This window comes from Brachyistius frenatus, unplaced genomic scaffold (genome assembly GCF_029030835.1).
Source record: "Brachyistius frenatus isolate BFR_SWC_R1_liver_20210118 unplaced genomic scaffold, ASM2903083v1 Contig_189, whole genome shotgun sequence".
NCBI classification, from domain to species: Eukaryota; Metazoa; Chordata; class Actinopteri; family Embiotocidae; genus Brachyistius; species Brachyistius frenatus.
In genome coordinates, this window is record NW_027210788.1 from 415165 (window position 1) to 433667 (window position 18503).

General features: G+C 44.5%; 1 protein-coding gene across 2 annotated transcripts; it reads left to right on the plus strand.

Annotated features, from left to right (window-relative positions):
* Positions 1 to 239: 239 nt before the first annotated feature.
* LOC138632583 (cdc42 effector protein 3) lies at positions 240 to 18049 on the plus strand. Of its 2 annotated transcripts, none has more exons than XM_069718263.1 (2): positions 240 to 414; positions 15301 to 18049. In XM_069718263.1, the coding sequence occupies exon 2, from the start codon at positions 15911 to 15913 to the stop codon at positions 16841 to 16843; it is 933 nt and encodes a 310-aa protein (XP_069574364.1). In that variant the 5' UTR covers positions 240 to 414; positions 15301 to 15910; the 3' UTR covers positions 16844 to 18049. The 2 variants fall into 2 exon arrangements, with proteins under 2 accessions (XP_069574364.1, XP_069574363.1); XM_069718262.1 differs by lacking the exon at positions 240 to 414 and adding an exon at positions 9834 to 9896.
* The last annotated feature ends 454 nt before the right edge of the window (positions 18050 to 18503 follow it).

Sequence of the window (18503 nt, forward strand, 5' to 3'; positions counted from 1 at the left end):
CACACTAATGCCTATTTTAAGCTCCTTAGAGAACCAGACGCGTCGGAGTTAAACTCAGGACTCTTCAGGCAGGTTGAGGCTGAACTCACCTTTCTTTCCTGACATTATTTAAGTTTTTCTAAATCACTAATTATTTGAGAATCCCATTTGACCCAGAATCCTAAATGCATTTCTCCCGAGCACGTGTGCTAATCACGGCTTTTCTGATACGGTTTCTTGATATTTTTAGGTTGTCACGTGACTGAACTGTGCGGCTCTTGGCCCGGCCGGCCTCTGTGGATCTGGATCAGCACCTCAGCGGCACGCAGCCTGTTTCCTGGTTGACTGCGATCCTCTGGTGACTCACTTCCTGCTCCCCTCCCATCCTGCAACACTGGCTCCAGGAAGACACACTATTCATCCCGTACCTCAAAGGTTTCCTATCAAACACACACACACACACACACATGCCAGTTTGTTGGGTACGAGCCCACGAGCTGCACGCAGCATCCGCTTTTGACCTTGTTTATCACGGACTCGACAAAACATTGGATGCATTGTGCACGATGTTTGTTTGAGGAAATACTATTTATTATAGTGTTGCCGCAAAGTTTAAAAACTGCTCAGACGACAGTGAACGTTACTTTCCAAAAATCTATGATCTCAAGATGCTTCATGGGATTGAAATCTCGATGAACTCTGACGTATTCAGTGACACGATGCGCTGTTTGGTGTTTTCTCCTCCTGCGTGTAGATCAACAGAAGTCGTACTCTAGTTTTCCCAGAGTTCCCTGAAACACCGAGTTGTATGTTCACTGTCTCTTGTGTCAGTAATCTGCTTAGCTCGCTGTTCAGGGAAGCTACCTGCGGTGAGTGTAAATATAGAAGCTCTGATCCTCTTAGAGGACGACTTCGCCCCGGATTTGGAGAATGACGCCTGTCAGCTGCAGTGCTGCTCCTGCCCTTGCGGGGGCGCAGTGTCGTGAACGAGGATGTTAATGCGCTGAGCTGAACCTTCAGTCTCCATTCAGAAGAAGGGTTACGTGCCTCTCTGGGAGTCACTGCTTCATAAATACTGCAAAAGGTTCCCCACATTATGCTGCACTTAACAAAGGAGGGCACAGAGGTTAAAGAAAGAGAAGAGATTTATTCCACCCAGAAGGCTTCAATTAGCATTAAAGACCTTTCTTGCTCAGAAACAATTAAACAACCGATTGCGTCATCGGCGTCAAACACAAAATGAATGTAACGTATTGTTTTCCTCTCCACGACGCCCACGCTCTTCCACTCGGGGAGTCTGCCCGTCTGACTCTGTGAGGGGCTCGTTGTTAACCGCTCCAGATCAAATACATACATCATTTACAGCCGAGCTGATCATATTTGACCTTAACAGCCACTTTCCAAATTCTTTGAAAACTGCACTATTCAATAGTCTGCGGCAAAATCGACTCGTACGTTTTTTTTTTTACCATCCTGTCAGCAGAGCAGCGGGAACTGTCTGTACTCAACCAAACAACCCGGCAGATAAAACACTACAAACAACACCGTCGCTGTGTTGTGACTTGATTGTTGCTTTTATCAGTTGGACTCGTGTATCGCTGACGATGACCTCACATGTTCTCCTGTGTCAACTAACCCGATGAGTATTTTAAAACATATTTCCAGTCTAAAATTAAAGAAGGTTCATTGCTGTTATTTCACTTTAATCCCACTGGACATTATTTTGTGGTTTGAGCTGACAGAAGTAAGTAAGAGTTACGTCATACTGTATATTTATGTTCTAGTTGTGGGAGTTAAAGCCATAATGCAAATGTGACACACAAAAAAAGCAGATAATAATACTACATCGACTGATAGTTCTTTTGATGTTTATTCGCTGAAACACCTGTTAAACTAAACCTTTCTTTGGCTTAATTACATGATAATTGCATCGTCATCCTCAGGAATGTTTGACGTAGAAAAAGCTGAGAGGAGAAACCCTGAAGGTGAGCCAGGATTTTGCGCTCTCCCAGTCTGCAGTGAACAAAAAACTGGCAAGATGCCTCAGTAAACTTCCCCCGATGGGATACAGTAAATTGATTTCCAACTGAGTGTGACGCTCTGCTATTTCCAGTCATTTCCTTGCTGCTGTCACACACTGTGCAGGCATCAGCTCGTTTTTATATCGTTTTGTCTGCAGTAATTGTTGTCAGGTCGATAGTTGTGACCTCAGAATCATCTGTCTGGAGAAACACTTCAAGGTCAGCTGCTATCTTCAGGGAAAGATAACATTTTTCAGCCTGACCGGTCTGTCTAAAAGAGGACAGTTACATTTGCTCACCACAGAGCACCAGGTGGGTGGGGTTTAGTGCATTAGGACAGTTAAGTTGTCCGTTGCAACACTGTGCCGTGACTTCTTACAATTGATGTTTCTGAAAGCCTGAAGAACCTCCTCAAGTCAACACAGTTTCTACAAACCTGCCCGGTCTGCTTCTTTTAGTTGAGATGGTGAAATAATCACTATCTGAATGTTTTTAATATCCCTAATTCCCGTGCGTTGAGAGGAACACCGGAAATAAAGTTCCTCCAAAGAGAGCAAATCTACGGCACCTCAGACATGAGAACGGGACGCTCGTCTCTGTTGCTGCTGCTTTATTAGGATTTTCTACCTGTGTCACATCACGTGTGAAATTCATGATGTGGTTTTAGTGTAAGGGCGGTGCCACTTCTTGTGTTGTCTTCTGTTAGTGTGCAAACCATGTAAAACTAATGAATCAAGAACATTTTAACACGGACTTTGGACCCAGCTGTGTTCATCACGTTTCACGGTCTCTCCTGATGACGCGAGGAGATCCTGAAAACAAAAGATTTCTAGAGAAAAAGGCTCAATAGTGTTTCGCTGTGGCCTTCAGCTGCTGCGTATCTGATGAATAGATCAGCAGTCTGAGGTTGGGATGAACAAACTGACATCACTGTGTTGGTATGTATCTGCTCCACATGTGACAGGGGCCTTTGTGGTAGCCACATGCTTGTGGTGCATGTGTGTGTGTGTGTGTGTGTGTGTGTGTGTGTGTGTGTGTGTGTGTGTGTGTGTGTGTGTGTGTGTGTGTGTGTGTGTGTGTGTGTGTGTACTAGACCTCACTTTATTTACAGTAAATATAAATCTTGGATTATTCTTTTATCACAGTGTAACACAGCTCGAGGTTGGTGACTATAAGCACCAATGTCCAATCAAATCAACTTTTTGGGGGGATTTCACATCGAATTAAACTCGATAATCACAGATTATTGCTCCTGATGTTGTTTGGGATATCCTGGTTTTTTTAATAAATATGCTTGGTATTTTTTTGTTGACAATTGCCAACTTCAACTGGAGAGTTTTAACGAGTGACGTAGGGACGACAAATCAAAGATGTCAGAAACAGTTTGGGCAGAAGTTTGGTTTCTGCATCAGTGCAGCTTCACAGAAAGCTGAATGTTTGGGAACGGCCGAGCACGTGTGGACAGTTAAGTTCCTGTGTTTAAGTGTGTTTGTGTTTGTTTAACTGGCAAGTCTGCAGTTCCCATGTAGCCCTGCACACACACACACACACACACACACACACACACACACACACACACACACACACACACACACACACACACACACACACACACACACACACACACACACACACACGAGGCCAATCACTTACATAATGAATATCCTGCCCACCAACTGTAACTCATCCTCTACCCAAACCTGAACCTGAACCTGATTCTTCCCTGAACCCCCGAAAACCGAGTTTTTAACCTCAGACTTGAAGGCGTGGCGCGAAGCGACGACCGTCTAACATCTAAAACTCCAAAGTGGTCCTCGCAAAAATAGACGTGTACACACCCCCTGCTTCCTGTCCCCGCTCGACAAATTCCAGCCATCACTTTCCTCCCGTCCTTTTTCTTTTCCCTCATCTTCTTCCCTCTTTTCTCTCCGTCTGTGCTCAGATTCCTGGAGTCCAGTCCAGCTTTCATGGTCACTGTCCTCGCTGTCATGAAAAACAAATTCTTTCCGTATCTCCTCCGGTTTTCCTCTTGGTGTCTCACACTGCTCCCGTTCCTCGGCCTTGACGGATCACTTCTACAAACCAAACAATGCTGTGTTTTCCTGTCAAAGGCAACAAAAAAAAAAAAAGGAACATTATATTCTCAGTCTGAAGAAACAAACAAAACTCCTTTTCCTTGTGTACAGTCATAATCATCCTTGAGTTAAAGTCAGTATCTAAATGCTGTGTGTCTATTTGGGGCTTTGAACCTGCCAAAATATATTCATCATATCAATATATTTTCAGAAAATATGTAAATATTTAGTAGTTATTTGGTTTTAAAGCCAATTTATCAAACTAAATGAAGTGTAATTTCAGAGGCTTCTGAAACTCCTTTAATGATTATTTACAGAGCGAGAATCGACATGCGTTAAGTAAAGATGCAGCTTAGCAGCTGAAGCGCTCCGTTTTTATCGAGCTCAGGGGAACCGTTTGAAATGATGTCGATGCAGCTCGCCTCGGTATGTTGGACTTCATCGTGCCCCGTTCCCATGGAGACTCCAACGTCAACATCTTCACTTCCTGTTGCGGAGCCCACTGGACAGGTCCACAGGACGAATTTAAAACTGGTCATGGCTGGCGTGTTCCCAAACACATGCTCACAAGGAACGCACACACACACGCACACACACACACACACACACACACACACACACACACACACACACACACACACACACACACACACACACACACACACACACACACACACACACACACCTACCTTAGCCCCACTGAAGGTTTTCCAGTATCAACAATGCATGAGCTGGATGTTTGTCTTGCATTTCAAGCATTGAGGTTCCCAAGTCTGTTCTGTCTGTCAGTCACACACATGTAAACACATATGTTTGTACTGTAGACGGTACTACACTCCATGAAGCGCCCCCCCCCCCCCTCCACCCCCACCGCCAACATTAACATGAAATTTATCGCCCTTAAGTCTTAGGAAGGAAACGTTTGACATTTTGGTTAAACACCTATTTTCTCTACTGCAGATTGTCAGATGAGAAGATTTCAGCCGAATCAACCTTCTCATCTGACTCATTGTGTTTCCCAACCTCTACTTCAACCCTCAGACAGGCCTGTGAATGAGCCATGTCTGAGTCCAAAAGTGTCCTCAACACAGAGGTTTCAAAGTGAATGTGGTCTCTCTCTCACACACACACACACACACACACACACACACACACACACACACACACACACACACACACACACACACACACACACACACACACACACACACACACACACACACACACACACACACACACACACACATACATATGCACACAGTGTCCCCGCTTCGTTCAACCATCCGGCCGCTTCCCTTCCTCTCTTTCTCTGCTGCTGTCTATTTCGGTGTGTTTGTACCAAGCGGGCGGGGGGGAGATAACCCCACCCCCACCCCCACCCCCCCCCGGGACGACCTCCGAGCCTTGACAGTGAGGAGGAGGAGGAGGAGGGGAAAAGAGAGGAAGGAGCTCGGGGAGAAAGGGAAGAGCACAGGGAGGCCAGAAGAAGGGAGGAGAGGATTGTGGGAACGGAAGGAGACCGGGAGGATCGGTCCTGGAGGGGGGGGGGGGCATTATATGTTGATGTTAAAAACAATGATAAAGAAAGAAAACTACCACGTGATATATTGATTTACGTATGTTTCGCTCCATTTATGTAGCAGCACCCTGCGGTTGGGAGGTGATACTGTGGGTTTGTGTACGTGTGAAGTGTTTACGATAGTTTCATGATTTTAAGGATGGAATGACACATTTACGGCGTCCCCTGTTAGTTTGGCCTCGGGCCTCTTACATCATTCATTGTTTTGGTTTCCAGCGCTTGCTCACTCTCTGGAAAACACGGGTGGAAAAAGTGCACGATATGCCCACATTTACAGTGTCAATCTGTGAGGAAGCACGGTGGCACTTTAAAGCTGATTTTATCCGGCTAAATTTATACATGTCATCAAAGAATGAATCTAAAAAAAAAAAGTCATCTATTGTTCAAGTGAAGTCACCCAAATAGTGATGAAATGACTTTTGTAATTGTTTGAAAATCATAATGTGGTTTCAGATAACTTACAGAAATATTTAGCTTGTGCTGCAAAAGCAGATAAAACTAAATTGGTTCATGCAAACTATTAAACACGTAACTGTCTCAGGTGATCTAGGATTTCCTTTTCATTCAAAGTAAGAATAATATTAATGTCTGCAAAACTTACAAAAGCTTTATTTATATTTCTGGGTTGACTTTTGCTCCCAAAGACACTGCAAGCATGCTGGTGTTTCACTGGAAGACTGTTTACCGTGTTCACCAGCTTGGTTTAACATCTCATGCAAAGTTGAGGCGGATGGAAATGTGAATAGTTTTGGTCCTCACACTAAAGTACCGTGATGGCGCTCTACGGAAAATGATTGAATTACCGAAGTTGTTGGCCTATTTCGATCCGTGACTGTCAGTTCAGGTTTCTGCACCAGTTCACGTGGAGATATTTTACTGAATCAGTGAAGGACGATAGAAACGGACCAGATCAGTCGTCTGAGGGACGATAGACGGGTGTTCAAAAATGTACCTCTGAGTTGTTGAGATATTTCAGTCTGGAGCAGAAGTGATGGATGTTACCCTCCCCCTGCTCATGGAGGCATCACAAGGCACAGACCACCACAAAGACACACAAAAGATCAAAAACAGGCACAAAGAGACTTTCAGTCTGGAGGTCCTCCAGACGAGGCGGGCTGGTCTTCTACTTGTCTCGGCCCTGAAGCCCCTTTTCCTCACGATCCATTCATCACCTCACTTTACATGTTTTAAGTTTAGGATTTGTGTGACTAAACTATTTTTCCTCTCCTCCTTTCCTTATGTCTTCTGTGCATTGTATTTCCCTTTTTTGTTGTTGTTGTTGTTGTTGTTTTCTCCGTCCTCCTTCATCCAATCACCCCAGAGGCTCCGCAGTTTGCCTCAATAGGAGCAAACTAAATGGAAACACATGGAGGCTCATTTAGTTGCAGATTCCCCGAATTCTTGGCTATGAGGTCACTCAGTGTTTCATTTGTGTGTCGGTCACGACTTTCACATGAGATGATGACAAAAAATATTCCCATAAATGAGCTCTCGCAGCTGGTAGATGATTAACACAGAGCAGCAAATTCTTTACATCTAACTGAAACGATTTCATTTTATATTGTGCAGTCAAGATCCAAAGGTTTAAATGTGTGTAGTTCTGAGAAAATATATAAACATGTATTTTTCTTTATTAGGTTTGAAATCAAATATGCGGCAGAACAGATCAGATCAGAGCTCACTGTGACTGGAAGTGATTCATCAGTGGAGCTTTTCCTTAATCTTCAACTCTTTTATTGTGAAATCTGTGAGACTGCATGTCTCAAGAGGACGAATTTATTCCACCAGGCTGAAGGAGCCTGTTGCCCAACGAGAGACGACAGATCGGCCCTCTGGCAACGAGAAGCCATGTTACCCACAGTGATCAAATATAACCCCCCACCCCCCCCCCCCCCGCCGCCTCCTCTCTCGATGATCTATGTGGAAAAATTAAAACAAGATTGCTTCAGTTATTTCATATGAACGTAATCAATATTTCCATAAATGTCTTCAAGCCATCTTTTGGTTTGTACAAAACTAATTGGTGACTTTGACAGAGAAAGACCCCCCACTGGTCCTCCCACAGGCACCCCCCCCCCCTCCCCCCACTGTGTGTCTGAGAGCTGGAGAAACACCAGCCTCTCCGGGGGTCTTAGCATGGGGCAACACCGCCCGCAGGCTCACCGTGGGGCCTGGTGGGGTGTGTAGTGAGTACACAGTCAGTCCTCACTGTGATATAACCTCATCTTTCAGAGACTTTGAGTAATTCTCTGCTTATCTAGTTTACACATTCCACTCGGCTCCAAACACTTCCAGTGAGCGAGAGATAAAGTGTGTTTTCATTTTTTTTTTCAACGTTTTTCACGGGTAAACTTTGAGATTTCGGCAGAAAAGCAAAACAATCAAAACGGCAGGATGAATGTGAAGTACTGCGACCTCGACGAAGGCCGCGATAACGTTGGGTTTTTGTATACGAGAGCTGCTGGAAATTTGACCTCTAGAGATTTATTTTTTTGGGTGCACCTTGGAAGAAGGTGAAGTTGTGCCAGAAAAAACCCCAAAAGTGAAAAGTGAAAGGTCGTTCTGTTCTGCAGTTTTTGTTGTTTGATGCTGCTTCAGCGGAGAAGACGCCCTCGTTTCTTTTGCAGACGAGCTGAAAGCGCACTCCGGCGGACGGGTAACGAGGGAATGAGATTAATCTGCCTTGCATGCGTCTTTCAGGAGCTGTAAACAAGATGTGTCTGCAGTCTGACCAATGAACAGCAGACGTTTGCACTCTCCATTTGTTGGATGCTCATTACCTCGCCGCAATTATGTTCAGCACCAATCTTGCCGGGGCCACCAGAACTGTGCACGCACACTTTATGCGCCGGCAGGCGTTGACTGAGGCGGCAATAAAACCTTGAAGGCCTATTTATATGCGTAATTAGTCCTTGCGATGCAGAAACTTTATAACTCTGTGGAGAAAACGAGGTAAGTGTTGTATTTGATTGACCCAGATAGTATATAGTCAACCGAACGCGAGTATTCAGAAATTGCAAAGTCTTTTTAAATTCAGCCCGCAGCCATCGTCTGAATGCTCTTGAGGTTATTTTTTTGAATCCATGTTTGTCTGTGTGTGAACACTCAAAAACAAAATAAAGACTGGTGAAAGGTCTGCTCCTGTTTTCTGAAGGCTTTGGCACTGGTTTGGACTGTAAAGCAGCAGGCCTGCGCTTTTCTGCCTGCTGCTGTCACAGCAAAAGAGCAACGGTGAGACAGCTGGTTGAAGTGAAAACATGAAAACATCAGTTTCACTCGCAGCTGCTTTATTAAAGCAGAGATATGACGGGAATGATTCAACCTCACTCCTGAAATTTAGATGATAATAAACGTGCTTCATGTATCTGTAGATATGTACAAGTTAACTTCGAAATCCTTAACCTAGATCTGCATCCTGATACTAATGCTCACCCTTTGACCTTTGACCTTCCGTGGCTTCACACCTGTTGATCAAAGGGACTGCCAGACGGGCTTCATCACCAGACTTTTCCAGCAGAGTCACACTTCTTAAATCAACAACACTTGCCAGAACACTTTGGATGGTTCAATTATCGCAGGCTGATTCCGAAGAGCCTTTTAATAGGTCATGTATCCTGGAGCCTGTGTTGTCAGCTCACTGGCTGTCAGTCAGTGTGAAACCGGAAGCTAATCCTTTAGAATAAAACCACGCTCGTTTTGTTTGCATAATAAATGAGCTGTTTCGTAAAGATACGCTTTAAATAAACTTTGTTATTTAGGCTTCACCTAAAGATTCATTTCCTATTTTTAGATCGCCTCGACCGAAAGCTACGTTTGTCTGCTTTTGTCATAAGAGATTTGGATATCAGGTTGCATATTTCACAGAATAAATGACGCAAAAAGGAAATTCAAAATTGTTAAAAAAAAAAAACCCAAAAAACATATAACATAAAAGGCAATAGAGCCTACCTGCCTTAAATATGTCCCCCAACAGAATCACATGCTGGATGGCACTCCTAAACGGTTCCAGCACGTGTTCACGGATAAAGATCTTATTTTGAAATTGCCAGCCGGAAGCAGTTTGCGCTCCGTGCGGCTGACTTGCCTGTTCTCCGGGTGAGCCGCGGATCCACCTCCACTTTCTCCAGAGCGCTCCAGAGACATTAATAACCCGCCAGTAAGAGGTTTACCTGCTCTGGAGCTCAGCGACACTTCACACCTTTTATTTCCAGGAGAAAGACGGAGCTTCGCTTCGTTTTGGAGGTAAACATCTCCGATAAATCACCTTATTTCTTTTTCTTTAAATTTATTTATTTTTTTTTTTTAATGGGGGGGCTGTTCTGGAGCTGTTCTTCGTGGGGGTTTTAAATGCGGTCCGCTGTGGGTCCGTGGTGGCTGCTTACCTGTTGAATAGACCTTTTGTGTTTCTATTATGTGAATAACAAAAAGAGGGAAAAGAGACGTGTAACCCTTTATTGGACAACATAAAAGCCTCGCTCACTCTGTAAGTGACACTCCCTTTACTTTCAATGTGCGCAGTTTCTCCTGTTAATGTTGTGGAGAGAAAAACCCCGAAAACACACCTTTTTAAATATACACTCTCCCTCCCTTTTTTAATATAAACTATGATAACTATTTAAGGTTTTTACACATATCAGGAACTGTTGTGGAGATTGATTTGTATTTGTTTTAAACTTTTGGCGACACAAGTGGCTTTAGTTCTGGAAAGACAGCTTGTGTTTTGTCTCACCGCAGGCTGCAGCTCCAGTTTTAAACTACAAGGAATAATCTCAACCTGTCTCAGTTATAATGAGTTCATGTTGTAAACAGATTAAGCGTTACAGAAGCACTCAGATATGGTTTTGCCCAGACATTCCCCAGAAAAGGGAGGGCGGACCTATGATGGAGAAACGTTGCACCATTTTTAAAACTCATCCAGTGACTCACCCAGTTTCTGCCACCTGCACTGCTCCTGCCAGTAAAGACAGGACACGCATTTTAACATGCACTATTTCAGAAAAAAAACAAAACTGTTCCAATGACAACTAAAGTTTTAAAGCCAGACGGTTGATGGTGAACGCAGGTCTGTTAGAGGGCCACCCGGTCCCATCTGTGTATTCAGTCTGATCGAACATAGCTGTGATGTCTGTGTGGATTAGACCAGAAAGAGGTGTATCTGTCCCTCTGGTATCAATCAGTCAACAGAGGGAGTCTTCAGGAGGACATGGGATGAGCTCAGAGGCTGCAGTTACATAACACATGGAGGAGAGAGACGGGGAGCCAACTACTCTTTATTCTTGCTTTCTTTTATCTCTAATCTTCAGCTATCGTCAGAGGCAGGTTTTGTTTTTGGTTAGTGCTCGATTTACTCCTGGCATGAATGAAGATGTGGGAAGGAAAAAAGAAGAAGAAGAAAGAGAAACTCCCCCTCCCTAATTCTGATCTTAATCTTGTAAACCTCCCTTTTTTTTTTTAACACCCTGCGTTTAATGAACCTCAGTGAGTACAGACCGAGTTTAAAACAGAGATGTGACTGTTTTACTGAACAAGGTCGTGTCTGAGCTGTTAGGGAGCAAAGTGAAGCTGGTCGTCATTTACTCACATTAAATGTAGTAGTAAAACATAGATGTGGAAAACAGCCACGTGAGCAGGATGACAGTTGAAATCAGCTTTACTTTCATGGTAAAAAAACCCAAAACAATAACCGGATTGTAAAAAAAACAAAACGGACAATTGAACTGCTTTTTGTCAACAGTCGCCTGCTATGTGTAATTACGCGTGAATCTGTGGAGGATAAAAGAGCAGAAGGAGCGGCGCCGTGGTGCGTTCAGGCGTGTTCCCTCTTGAGTGTGTTTGTCCCACGGAGGTGACGGGGCTCACAGGGTGGCTCTTCCATGGCTCTCTGGCCCGTCTTAGTGCAGCCAGGAAACAAACGGAGCCTGAGAGCAGAAACAGATGTCAGATCAGCCTCCTCTGTGGCTGATTGCATCATCAGCAAGTGTCCCAATTTCCAGCTTCCAGGAAAGGTGATGCATGGAGCAAAGGAACACCAGCCGCACCGTCTCAAACGTTTCCTCCCGACGGGTATTGCCGCTGGCGTGGTAACCTGTATTGTTTGTCGTTTGTTGGAGGGTTAAGATTTAGTTTTAGTTTTGTGGGGAGACAGAATACATCCGGGAACCTGAATGATAGCGCTGGAAAAAACAAAACAAACATCCAACTCATGCTTCATTGACACTGAAAGCTGAAAGTGTATCAGCGTATTTGTCCATGAAACAGACAAATGATTGGAGTTCGATGGTTAGAAGATAACATCGGAGGTTAAACAGAAAAAGAGAAATGAAGATGAGATCCATTTATTTCACAGAGCCAAAATAAAAGCTCAAATAAGAAGATATACAAATAAAATGGTGCATTTATTTATTTACTTTTTTACCTTTTCGAGACCAATTCAGCAAACTTAACCACAAAATACAATATTGTTTAAATACCAGAGAAACTGTTGCTTCAACATTTCAGCAAGGGTGTCTCCACCCGGCTCGACCAGTTCTGGCTGGTCCAGTTCTACTCTGGTATTATTTCAGTTTGTATTATGCATTGTTGTGGTCGAGCTCACATTTCGATCGACTTGTTTTTCTTGTCTCTAATGAGCCCGGCAGTTCACGGCTTCCCTTCATTAGATGTCACGATTTGTTGACACAGCTGTTTGATTCATTTCTTTCATTTCTTTGCTTGCTGCGTTGCTACATAAGTACGTTTGGTATCGTTTTATTGGCCGACAAGTTATTGTCTCCTTTTTTATGACTCAGTGGCTGAAATTAGACTGAGCTGGTTCAGATGTCTTCTTTAATAAATCTGCGGTTTCACATGTTCCTTCGGTCAGACGGAGAGAATTGCTGCTCTGCTTTGTTTCTCATTGTGTGGTTGATAGATGTTTGTGGACGGTGGTGTTGGAGGGACATAAAGAGAAAAGAAAGACGAGTGTAAATCTAATTTTTCAACAAGTTTAAGTAGGTCAAATTGCCCCTCTGGCCCGGTCTTTAATTGACAATCTGTGCTGTTCAGTCCTGTCGGGTGTTTTTCTGAGACACAGGCCCTCATTCCTACCGTCACCTTTGCACTCTGATCCATCACACAAACCAGCCTTCTCCAGTCTGAACCAAAACCTGAACGACTTTACTGCTCAGCGAGTACAATTTAAGATGGAAATATTCTGCTTCTTCTTTTTTATTCTCCTACAGTAACCTCACACTTACTCTTACTTTTTGCAGGATACGATTTCACATCTAGAACATAAAAAAATGTCCCGTTGTTGTAGATGAACTAATCATCAGTACAGAAATCAGTTAAACAAGCTTCACCTCAATCAGCCACAACTTCAAAATATTTTTCTCACGTCAACAACATCTTTTTTTTTCCGCTGCAGAAACCTTTGCAGACATTTGAATTTCAGGACTTTTACTTTGTTGTAAAAACTAGTTTCACTTGAGTGCTTGTACCTCAAGATTTCAGGCCCTACACAGTGTTCCTGTCTTGTCTGCTTATCATGTCCTACATTTCCCAGCATGCCTTGCAGAAATCAAGTTGTTGAATGTGGTTTTTGGGTGCTACTGAGAGCGGATTGAGAGCATTTTATAGTGACAGTTTATGAGACTGAGAGTTTACGGCCACATTAATGAGTCTGTGAGGCTGGCCTCAGCTAAATGCTTAGCTCAGAAAGTTGATATATTTGCACAGTAACAATGCTAACATGTTCATGTTAAGCAGTCTAAAATTTACAGTTAGCTGTCATGATAATATTTTCTAATCAGCGCCAACACAAAGTGCAGCTGAGGCTCAACTATCGATCTGTTATTGTTCAGATGTTTCACTCTGAACCACAAACGAGAACCTCGTCGGGCAAAATGAACCAAAGACTTGTTTCATTCAAGTCCTCACCACACGGTGAAAAGATGAACTAAAATACAGCTTAGATAACGGTCACATGTCACCCAGACAGCTTTGACTTTTCAACCAAATTCAGCCTCAGCTTTGCACTATAAATCTTTCTTGAATATCTTTTAACCTGAAGAGGTTTTTGTCCACACAGCAATATTTAAAAACCTGAGCTAATGTTTAAAGCGTGCCCCCGGGGCGACCTTCACATGACGTCCTGTGGAGCGATGCATGCTGCAACATGAAGAAAAAAAAAAACCCAAAAAATTCACCTGGCATGAAATACTGCCGTTTGTGTCAACGTTTTCCAACGAAATCCCAGTGAATGAAGAGCGGAGGAGGAGGCAGTAAAAAACAAAATACAAAATCCATCTGATGAATCACAGGAGGATTTAAGATTTCTGAAGGAGTGGAGCCAAACAGCTGCAACAGAGAGAGAGCGAGCGAGCGAGAGCGGAAGCTGTGATCAAATTCACACTTTTAAGTGGCTGCAAGCATTTTCAAGGGAAAGAAAAAGTGCAGCTCCGATTTGGATTCCTTTTCAGAGAGAGACACGTACTGATCTCAGTTACAACAACTCTTCTTCCGTAACCTCGAATTATAATAATATTAAAAAGAAAAGAAAAGAAAAGAAGGATTTTTATGACTCCACTGGTCACATTCATCTCTGTGAAGCTCACCCAGACATGTGAACTTTCACGGGACCATTTCAGATGCCACCGTGACGTGATGAGACGAGAATACTCTGCAGGTGACGACCTAAAGCTCTCTGAGGATCATTTTACTTTGCGCTGAAATGTTTAGGTAGCGATAAGACGAGCGGAGAGACGCGAGGTCCCTTTTAAAATCGCTCACATCCTTGAGACAGAGATTCAACCTGTTCTTTTAATCCCTTTAAATCTGCACAAATCAAACCTGCTGGAAAAAACAAACAAACAGTTTTCAGTCTTAAAAGAGTGACTCATTTAGTTGAAAATGATGTTTTGCAAATTTCAGCAATCGAAGCAACACTAGGAAGGTGAAGCGAAGGGCAGGTGGTCACAAGATAAACAGCATCTCTTCTTTTTAAACAAAAGCAAGCTTACATTCATCTAAACAGCCTCCAGATGTGCGTCGAGTCACAAGATCTGGAAGTTACACGAGAATTAAACTCTTTTTTGAGTCCACTTGTTTCCTCAGGCTGCTTCTGAAGTCTTTGAAAAGATTTCATCATCTCAAGGTCACAATTGATCAACGCTGAAGCTTCAGGTGTGACCCGCGTGTCATCCCATAATTCAGCGTTTGTCTCCAGAGTGACACTCTTTGGGATTTTGCCCCGATAACAAGCCGCCGCACGAGTCGAGGCCAAAAGCTCCGAAACCCAACAATTTCCGTGCAGTAATTTGTGTCTCCGCTAACGAAGCCGACGGGTCTTTGGGGAATACGTGACCGATTTTCTGCTCTGACTCGGTGGCTGACTCGGACGACGAGCAGCCTCGAGACCTCAGGTCGCACATTTTCACACAGTTCGGGGGCAGGCGGACCCCTCTTAGAATTCTTGGAGTGTTTTCCATCATTTGTCCGCCGGCTCTCTGAAAAAGGAGGTTGTAAATCTCCTCCCGCCTTCATTCCTCTCCCCACCGGCTCCGGCCTCCTCTCGTCTATCTCCCCTTTCCTCCCTCTCTCTTCATCTTTTTCAGCCTCGTTTTTTTTTTTTTTTTTTTGACTCCTTCTCTCTCGTTTCTCCTCACAGATCTCCGGTGTTTTGATGTCACATTCCTGAAGTTTTCTGCAGAACTCGGGAGGACCGACCCGACAGCCGACAGCGAGGCAGCCAGAGATCATAGTCTTCATCCCTTCGTGCTCTCTGGCCGAGCAGGGAGAAGAGACCGGACTGTGTTTGGAAGAGACCGGGACTCTTGTGTTTGCTTCGATATGGCGTTTCTGTGTTTGAGAGGAAGACAGAGGGAGCTGATCTGAGGTCAAGGCCTTCCTCCTCTCTCTCTCTCTCCCCCTCCCGCCCCCCACCCTGAGTCACATGTCAGCGTGAGGCTCAACCCCCGGGTTGCTATCGTTACACTGACCGACCTAAATACTTGTATGTTCGCTTGGAGAAGCAACAGAGACTGGCTCGCTCAGCTGGGAGGGAAAACACAGCTTCTTGTCCAGTGAGTTTGTTTTGGAGCTGTTGACACTTTATTTGCTTTCAGCTGAAGTTTCTCTTGCTGGTTTTAATCACTCTGGGAAACTGAGTGCTGCCCAAACCTGCTGAGCTGCCTGTGAACTCGGTGAATTGGACCTGAGGAGCCTCAGCTCCGCCTGAAAGACTCAAAATCACCTCACATCAACTTTTCAGAAGCACAATGCCGGCAAAGACACCCATGTACTTAAAAACGACAACTCCCAAGAAGGGAAAGAGGCTGAGGCTTCGGGACGTCCTCTCGGGTGACATGATCAGCCCCCCGCTGGGCGACGTTCGTCACAGCGCGCACGTGGGACCTGAAGGGGAAGGCGACATGTTTGGAGACGTGGGTTTCCTCCAGGGGAAGATGGACATGCTGCCGTCGCTGAGCCGGGCGCAGAACGGCCACGCGCGCTCGCACAGCGTGGAGAGACGTCTGGACGACGAAGACAGGTCCGGAAGACAGGAGTCACACAGCTACGCCTACAACGGCTACCACTACCAGCACGCCTCCGCCGGCCTGCTGAAGACCACCCTCTCCATGCCCGTGTTCATCGCCCACGAACAGGCTCCGCCCAAACCCCCACGCCTCCACCTGGATGACCCCGCCCCGTCCTTTCTGCCCTCTCAGCAAAACCATCAGCAGCCTCCGGAGAAGAGCCACAAACCGGCCAACGGCTGCGGCTACGCCGGCGGCCAGAGCCCGCAGCACCCGACGCTGTCGCTCTGTGAGAACGGCGTGGTGGGCCGGCTGGCGTCGGAGCCCTACCGCGACATCTCCCTGTCCCCCGCCGTCCGCAGGCTCGTCCCCTCCTCCGGCTCCTTCTCGGAGGTCTCCTCCGAGGACTCCATGTCAGAAACCTGCGGGCCCCTGGACGTCCGCCGGGGCCTCAGCCTGGACTCCGACGCCGGCCTGAGCAACGAGGACCTGCGGAGTGAACTCAGCGAGTCGCCCTGCGCCGCCTTCCATCCCGCCGGCCTCACGGCCCCGTCCAACGTGCCGCGGTCCGACTCCATGATGGGGTTGGACCTGGATCTGGGTCCGTCCATCCTGGAGGACGTCCTGAGTATCATGGACCGCTACAAGAACGTGGACGACCGCTGTGAGCCGTGAGCGACGGACAGATTAAAGTGACATACAGATATTTTTATACATCGCTTTAATATATCCTCAAAACTGTGAAAAGACTGAAGGAGGACAAAAGATGCACAAACGGGATAAAAAAATGTCTCCTTGAACATTTGATAGCTGAGTTTAAAGACAGCGAAAGACTTAAAGAGGGGAGTGGACGTTATTGTAAAGCGCAGGGACGTTGCTGCCCGACAGCCGAGGCGACGGGCTGGTCCTCAGGAGCCTTCATCAGGGCTGAATCTCACGTAAACATTTCCACTGTAAGAAAACGGCAGTAACAGGATGCAAACCTCTCAGATACATCCGCTCCTCTTCAGCTGCTACAATCTGCACTGTGTCTGTGTTTCAATCTGACTTTTGCTGAGGATTTTCTGTTCACTTCTTTGCATGTTAATGGATAAGAAAATCGCCAACTGACTCGGCCGTATAAATGTCTCCAGACCGACTTGGGAAAACCGCCAGCTGCACAGCGACTAATATTAGTCATTTCTTACGTGGTAGGATACACTTTTATGCAGTAGAGTTCAAATTACACGAGCTCAGTCGGACGAAGCTAAACTGCGAATATACATAGTTTTACGCTGCAGGCAGTTTTTCTGTCCGACTTCATCTGACTGGACAAAGTTTCAGTTTCGGGACTAAAACGTTTCCACTGGATGAATACCAATATCTTCACTCTTTTTACCGTAATGCTTCAGTGTCAGATGAAATGTGAAGAACTGCTGATTTGACTGTCCTTCTGGAACAGACGATGGTCTTTACTCAGTCTAGTGCTGCGTCTGAGAAACGGACATTTCATCGGTAGATTTCTTGTTTGGTTTTTTTTAACCGAGAGAAACTGAGAATCTTTATTATTGTCGTTTAAGAAGCTTCAAGTGTAAGAAAAGTGCTGCTTTGTAGATCACTTTCATATACTGCTCTTTTTAAAAACAGCCTCCCCTAACATTCACTGTCGACATTATCACAGTAGCCTATTATTCAAATGTCATTTATGCTGCGTATACTTCTGTAAATGTATGAATAAAATGTTTCCTACAAAAAAACTCTGCAGTGATGGACGATTCTTTGCACACAAACACGTACTGAGACATATGAGCCCCATATTGATATTTTAAAAACATTGATAGTCTCATGTACCTGTTATGGTGAAGAAGTAAAGCTTTCTGAGGTAATTGTGCTTAAAAAGGTTCAGTGTTTTGACAGTTGTTCCAGATTAGTACCACATTAAAACTACTAAAACTACATTCTGACCCAATGTTTTAACTAGAAGTATTACTATGATGTGTGATTTCATAGTAACCTTTCTGTTGGTGTAGTTCCTGATTTTTACCACTAGAGGAGAGTAAAAACTAATTATCAATACTTGGCAGTTTGTTTATTGGCGTGTATTACATGGTGTAAGGCTGTTTAAGATGAAGGAAGTTGTTCATGAATATTACACATTAAAAACAATATTGTAATATATCTGTGATAATTCATGATTAATAATAATTGGTGTGAATATTTGTATTTTTCCCCGCTGAAGAATGCAAACAGTTTGTTAATGTGACTGCTAGAAAACATTTAAATGTCTGTTAATTTGTTTCTGGCTGTTTGTTTTATCTTTATCTATATAGATATATATATATATATTTTTTTTTTA